This window comes from Adiantum capillus-veneris, chromosome 25 (assembly GCF_014529385.1).
Source record: "Adiantum capillus-veneris isolate H3 chromosome 25, ASM1452938v2, whole genome shotgun sequence".
NCBI classification, from domain to species: Eukaryota; Viridiplantae; Streptophyta; class Polypodiopsida; order Polypodiales; family Pteridaceae; genus Adiantum; species Adiantum capillus-veneris.
Genome location: NC_140955.1, coordinates 30317799 through 30324903, shown reverse-complemented (window position 1 = coordinate 30324903; position 7105 = coordinate 30317799). Strand labels below are relative to the sequence as shown.

At 44.7% G+C, this 7105-nt stretch overlaps 1 protein-coding gene across 2 annotated transcripts in view; it reads right to left on the bottom strand.

Annotated features, from left to right (window-relative positions):
- Nucleotides 1–881: 881 nt before the first annotated feature.
- LOC147424648 (C2 domain-containing protein / GRAM domain-containing protein) overlaps nt 882–7105 on the bottom strand; it is a 191197-nt gene continuing 184973 nt past the window's right edge. Inside the window, exons 14-19 of one of the 2 annotated variants that reach the window (XR_015186499.1) lie at nt 4392–4538; nt 2006–2059; nt 1791–1854; nt 1656–1717; nt 1332–1582; nt 882–1237 (exon numbers count right to left, since the gene is read on the bottom strand). Coding sequence is in view for 1 of the 2 variants with exons in the window: in XM_086500762.1 (XP_086356888.1) it covers nt 1394–1582; nt 1656–1717; nt 1791–1854; nt 2006–2059; nt 4392–4538 (516 nt within the window). In the remaining variant the exon portion in view is untranslated. Of the gene's footprint in view, nt 1583–1655; nt 1718–1790; nt 1855–2005; nt 2060–4391; nt 4539–7105 lie in introns of both variants that reach the window. The other variant, XM_086500762.1, reaches the window with a different exon arrangement.

Sequence of the window (7105 nt, the reverse complement as noted above, 5' to 3'; positions counted from 1 at the left end):
ATCTCTTATCAACCAAGAGGAGTAACTAATTTTTCTTTTCTTCGGTCATAAGTGCATTTAATGCAAGAGAGGGACATCACCACTCTACTCTTGGAAGAGCCTAAGAGGGCTCCCCCATAAGCCCTGCAAAATGGAGGGCTCATAATATCGTGCAAGGCCCTCTCTGCTGGAATCAGAGCCTCATACACTGCTGCAACCTAGCAATTTTACCTGCAATTATCGGTCAACTCTGCAGATTTTGTGTGTGATGCGGAGGAGGTTATCCGCTGCTTCCTGTAAAAAGGCGATTCTCAATTGTAGGGGGTGCTTCAAGAGCCCCCCAGCGAAAAGGTAGGAAGCTCTTCCGATGATGGCGCAGCAGCCTATCGAAAATGCCGGAGTCCTTATGGTGCTGCAGCAATTTCTCATGAGGGCCCTCCAAAGACGCCTTTAGAGGGCCTATGGGGGAGCCCTCTAAGCCTAAGCACCTTTTTCCTGCGTGCGAAGGATGTCCGACCATGCTGTCACATTGAGCAGAGGACAGCTACAGGAAAACAGGCTGTTGCAGGTTGCGCAACCAATCACCACTTAGGGAAGGAGCTTGGACGGGTGCAAAGCAGCTTCGGGGGCTCGCCCGCAAACCAGTGAAGCCTGGACATGAGCTGGCTGCCAGGTCGATTGCAGCCATGGAGTCCGTCCACCCTATGACAGCCATTGCCCAAGGCGCTAATTGGGCCACGTCAGACTAGAGGAAGGTCGTCCGCCCTCGTCTGACACGGGCCTACGTCGGTTTTCTCTACCTTCTTTATAGATCGATAGCAATCAAGGCCTTTGTATTCACCAAGTGTAGCTCAACTAGTTGATTTACTGGTTGCTACAATCTAAGAGATGCAAGGGAGGCATTGTTTCTCAAATGAACCCTCCTCTTCATTTCCTTTTTCTTCTTTTGGTTTTTGGAAATCTGCTATGATAAGCTGCCTTGTTGAACAGACATTTACACTTATACAAGCTCAATGGTCTTCTTTGAAGTGCCCCAAGCACCAATTGGAATGTACTGCAGAGTATTTCTTTCAACAACTATGACTCTTCTCTTGCCAATTTGCAATGGCAATCTCGAAGGACTGTCAGTATTTTGACTTGCACTGGAGAAACACTAACCCAGTAACTGAGCAGAGGGATGAGCCTCTGCTTTTTTCCTTCCTCCAAGGACACATTTGTACAGACACATGCTGCATTCCAATCTTTGACTGGTACTTAACTGCCAAATACGCAAGCACTTGTTATCATGATACACAGATTTTCCATCACATGATGACACTAGGGGAACAGAGATTTGGATAATGAGTCCTTACACCTTGTACTTTCTACACTTCATTTGAAGATTTTTCTGTGATGACACCAACGAACATCTTGATCAAGCTACAGGAGGTTCCTGATTCTCCCGCTCAGTGGTGGTCAGTTCAAAAGATGTTTGCCCGTCAGTTTCTTTCTTCTGAATATCAACCAATTTTCCACCATGCTCTTGAATACTCAATACTATTACTTCTGCACCTGAGAGTAGCTCTCCTGCCAACCTCATGATGAGCTTGGCATCTTTGGTGCACTGCACAAGGTCAATTTCAAGTGGTCAGCAAAACTGTAAAGAAACATATACCCAAAGTCTGAATGATAAATACCTCCAAAACAGAGCCAGCTCTTATTTTCTGCTGCATGGGTAGCCACTTGTTAAAATGTGCTCCTGCAAAAAATTGTAATGTTCAAAATTTGCAATAATCTTCAAGAAGGCACCTTGTACTAGTTGCTATACGCACCCACTTTCACATCCACTGAACACAAGGAATCGGCTATGGTAGTCACTGTCCATCTTCCATGGATCTGCAACACCAACTCTAAAAAATGTTACAAACAAGCTGCACATTGAAGTGTGCAAGTTCTGCTAGCATATATATTTAGATGAAGCATCACTTGCAAACCACGGGTGTACCAGATGTTTCTCGTCAAACTGACGGAGGGGAAAAATTCAAACCTCGAAGTAAGACCCAAAAGGAACGTCATGAGCCTGCTGAACTGTTTCAAGAACCTGCATGTATTCGAGTAATTACATCTCTGTTCAGAACCTAAGTCAAATTACACACCCTCTCCCATATCAACTTCTGTGTCATATCAACGCTTCTTTTAAATTTAGAAACAAACTGAAGGGCAAGAGCCCCAAAGCTTGTGACTAGAAACTGCAGAAAAAGACTCGGGGTCCGTAGCTCTCTTAGGTTCATACGTGCATCTTTGTTTCTAGCCAATGTCCTTTCCCCACCTCCAAGGGACCTTGAAGAGACTCTTATAAATGAGGAGAACTGCTCCGTGTTGAAGTAGCTACATGTCTCCTAATTGTTGATAGCACTCTTAAAGTTCAGGAGTAGCCACAATAGGAGGAACATCGACAGACGAGCTCCCATTTGTTTCCAATTTCTGGAAAACTCTGGACCTCCTTGTTGCTGATCTTCTTCTAGCTTGCCTCTGACTGCTGTTTATCCTATCTTTTTATTCCCTCTCATCATGCCTCAAGCTAGTCCTTTCCTCCGGCTCAACAGCTTTACATTCAAATATTCTCCGTCGAGTACACTCGGAATGGTATAATCTTCCTTACACATGAACCAGTCCCAGGGAGAGCAATAGAAAAACCATATGCAACGTTTCCCACTATGGATGGCAGGACGAAAACTACAGCAAGCAGGATGAAAACAAAATCGTTCATCCTCTTGCAATGATACTTTCACCGAACACACAAATTAATCCTCTCATCGCTTGAACATGCTGTGCAAACTCAAGGAAGCTTTGTGTGTTGTGTGACCTGTGAGCCCAATCAGATCCACAAGATTCACTCTGCCATCTAAAAGGCACTATGCAAGTATCCCAACATCATGTTTTGTAGACAGAAATTCCACTCTAAACTACTCTCTCCTCCAGGGGAGGCATTTACAATCTCACAGAAAAATCCTGTCATGTTCGTCTCGTTGCCCCACAGTGTTTGTGTTGAGCTTTGGACTCTCTGGAAGTGTGCGAGGAATTCAATGTGGCTCAAGTAAATGAGTCTTTATTGCCTTCTTCCCTGGCTGTTGATTCTATGGTGTTGTGCTTTCAGTTCACAGTGCCAATTTGCAAGCATGATCCATCAAAGATCTCCTCAGTCAATGAACTTCCAAGCCTGGTTATCTGCAGATCTGCCCTACTCATCTATCTCCTCGATCCCATCATTTATGGAAGGGACACCTCGCCACAAAGTAATGTATTTCATGCGGATGAATGCTCATGCACATTTGGTTGTGAGCACATGGATGATACACGCATACCATGACCCCACATGTAAGAAATCCCAGTAGTGTGTCCTTCAGTCCCCAGTTGTAGTCCTGCCCTCATGCACACACAATATGAAGAATCATCTACTTTCTCATGTCAAGAGGAGGTTTTCCTGATTTGTCCTGTATCTCCAATGAATCTTACTTTTATGGATATGTGCTTTTTTGAGCCAGCTATTCACAGAGGTTTAAATCATTCAATTGAGAGTTGTCAGCAAGTTATACTCCATGAATCATCATCATTTTGCACAAACAAAGAGCTTACGTTCTACTTCAAATAGAGGAAGGAACTGGTGGCGAATCAATGGTCGTATCTCAAAGTATACCTGAAAAGAAACGTTTCTTTTCAGGTAAACTTTGTTATAGGATATATGATGCAATGAGACCTATGAAAATATGAAGAAACATAAGGTTAGCACGTCTATGTTCCCCTCACATTGCATGTTTTTGCTGTGGTTTGCATATTGTTACAAGGTTTTGAACTGCAGATGAGTGAAAAGCTTCATGAAGAAGACTTGCTTATTGCTCAAATGTGGAGGTGTAGATCCTCACGTTAATTATGAGGGGAAGGTTGAGGACTGCTTTGCACTTGTATCCACAGGTTACTTCCACGAATCATTGCGTATGCTTCTCACTGACTGCATGAGGAGCGCTTTGGTAAGGATCTGACAACGTTGCCCAGCAGTGCCTTTTTAAGTTTCCATGATTAAGGGGGCCATTCTCTGTATTTTTTGAGTACTAGTGCTGCAGTCGCCACCTCAGTGGTTTCTTTGGCACTCATAGCACCCACCTTAATTGATTAGGATCACATCAATAATTTTCCAGTCTTTGTACCCCCATAAAATTATTAATCTTGTAAACAGTAATGTCCATGTTCTGAACAAGGAGATCGGTGATGCACTGTCACCACCGCAGCGGTTTCTTTTGCACAGCCACCTTAGGGCCAGTATGAGGAGTGGAGGCTCAGAAAGTAACACAGCCATGTTTGCATATACCCCTCCCCCCCCAAAAAAAAAAACGTGGCATTGAGCTTTTTCTTTAAAAATAACTAATCCAACATACCAGAGTCCTCCTGTTATTTCTAAAAACTGCATGCTGTAGCTCCGTGAGGGCAGTATCTGGTGGGCACATAGGACTGGAGCAAACAGACCTCATCGTGATTTTTCTGAGAAGTCCACTATACTGCTCTGCAGTATGCCATAGTTCTACCTGTAAATTTACCAAAAAATGTATGAAAAACTAAGAAGATGGTATAACATGCACAAGTAAAAATTGTATTTCCACAAGCAACAGAATAAAAAAAACTTATAACAAATGTTCAGTGGGGATGCTCTTGAATTCCATATAGGGTACCTACTGATGGAACAAAAGCCACCAATCATAACCAGACATCTCCAGGTTGTAGACTCTAACACTCAAACCTCAAGGCTTGCTTAGCACTAGTGAAACTTTTAGGAGAGAATCTTTTAGATACCTAGCTTCTCTATGGACATGCAACCGCCCAACCATAGTGTTATGGTCCCAAACATAAGGATGGTCGCCTGAGCTATGTCCGGCCAAGTGTGAACATGGCCCTATGGTTAGGGCAGTTAAGGTGTCACGAAGACATGGTAACAATTAACTATGTCACGAGGACGTGGCAAGTGCTAACCTTAGTTGTTGGTTTCTTTCCAATGATCTTTGTTTAATTTTTCAGACCCTCTTTTTGAAGTTGCAAATGGTCGGACATTGTATGGCCAATGTGAACGGTAGTTTCACCCACAGACGGGAAGTTGGTCGGCACTGGAACTCGTATAGTAAAAGGATGTCTAGGCTCAGTTCAAGATCATGTAGGTCCCCCCGTCGCACTTAGGAGGTTGGTGGATAGTAGGAAGTGCATTCAATAAAGACACAATGCCAAGGTGGGGTTACAAAAGGAAAGTACCCGAGAACTCGGCTACATTGCATTTTTTAGACGTGGTCCTAGTGGTGAGAGATGGTCAGATGACCAGTGAGAGTCCAATGGAAGCATTTCCTAAAATTTAGTGAACTGCTATTTTGGACCACGAAATCTGTTCCCATCCTTACCTCCGGAATGACAAGGGGAACATTTTAGAACTTTGCTGCAAAGTCAACTGGGCAACCAATCGGGAGATTTTTAAGAGGCAAGCCCGAAGCGGGAAACTGTGTGTAAACGTGCCAAGGGGCACATTTTCATGAACTTTCCTCATGCAATAGAGGGGGCGCTCGATTTGTAGTTGGGAAAGCCTCACTTGCAAACCTGTCACACAGGTTAAGAGCTATTGACTGCAAGCTTTCCCTCTCATGTACAGTGTAGTGCAAGAAGTCATGTCTTGCACACCTTACACAACTCTCTCTCTCTCTCTCTCTCCCCTACGTGCAATAATGTAATGCCCCACAAGAGGGATTTTCATTTGACCCATGTACAGCTGTGTGGTCATAGCAAGAGCCTCTCTGGGCAGGAACAAGAGTAGCTAACTGCTGGTCCAAAAGCAAGCACCGGTGAGGGTGATAACCTCACCATACAGGTGCGTTTTCAGCACTGGTTATGCGCTGAATTTGGACTGTTTTTCAGCCATACGGATGCCATAACCATTGGGAACGTGCCCCACTGTTAGAGGGCAGTTCGGGGATTGTTTAGGGCTGCAAACAGAGTAAATACAGCGTGTTGTCACGCTGTATTTACTGTTTTTGGGCAGAAAACAGAGGGTTTATGTCAATGGAAGTGAGTTCCAGTACGGGAATTGGTTTTGGGACTGTTATGCTGCCAACATTTTACTAGAACAGGTGTTATCTAGTTGGATACAAGTAAAGATTCCCAGGGCTCACCCTTTGTAATTTACCCTCTTAAAGTATAAAGAAATACCGAAAGAAACGCCAATTTTGGGGCCAACAGGTTGTCGGGCTGTGTGTGCGCTTTAAGTGATAACTCCCGTTACAGGTTCCTTCTACAAAGGATTCTCTGTGTGTGAACATCTAAAGTGAAGTAAAGAATTCGGGGGAAAGCCAAAGCCTACCGCCCTACGGGCCGGTTTCAAGGTCCATTGCTGGAATCGAATCACTTTTTCCTCGAGAAGTGAGCCTCGGTTGTTTTGGGTAAAGACGCTGAGTACAGGAACGCAGAGTTAAAACTATGGCCGACAAAGGGAAAGGCATTATGGAAGAGGGTTCCTCTTTGCAGGACAGACACAAAATTCCTATGGTGTTCGAGGTTGGAGAGACTTCACGACCACCCCTGTCTGTACCTTTTCCCAATGTGAATGCTCCTCCAGTCCAGGGCTTTATGACTGGGCAACTTGAGGATGATGCGTTCAGGACTTAGTTGCAACGGTGAATGTGTTTTCACAACTGGTACAGAAGCCAAGGTTTATGGAGTTCTTGCAAGCGCCACCAGTGCCACAACAAATAAGACAACCTACACCGCTTACAGAGCCTGTTGCTCAAGCCCAAGTACTTCATGAGTCCCAGCAGGATAGGGAGCACTCGCATGTTGCGGAGTCAGGGGCTCGAAAACAAGTTCCTTCAGTCCATGAACAGGTGGCTAGGACGACGATTCCACAGGTTATGCCAGTTCAGCCCGCCACCTTTAAGAACCCGCATGTTGCCTTGATCGGACAAAGAAACAGGCAATGCACCAAGTATTTCCACCACCCGTGGTACATCCTGGATATTTCGGGGATGGATCTTTGTTCCAGAGTATGGCTGGTTATGCGCCTGGAAGCCAGCCATACACGCCAGGAACAGTGTTTGGGGGTATGCAAGGCATGATGCCAAAC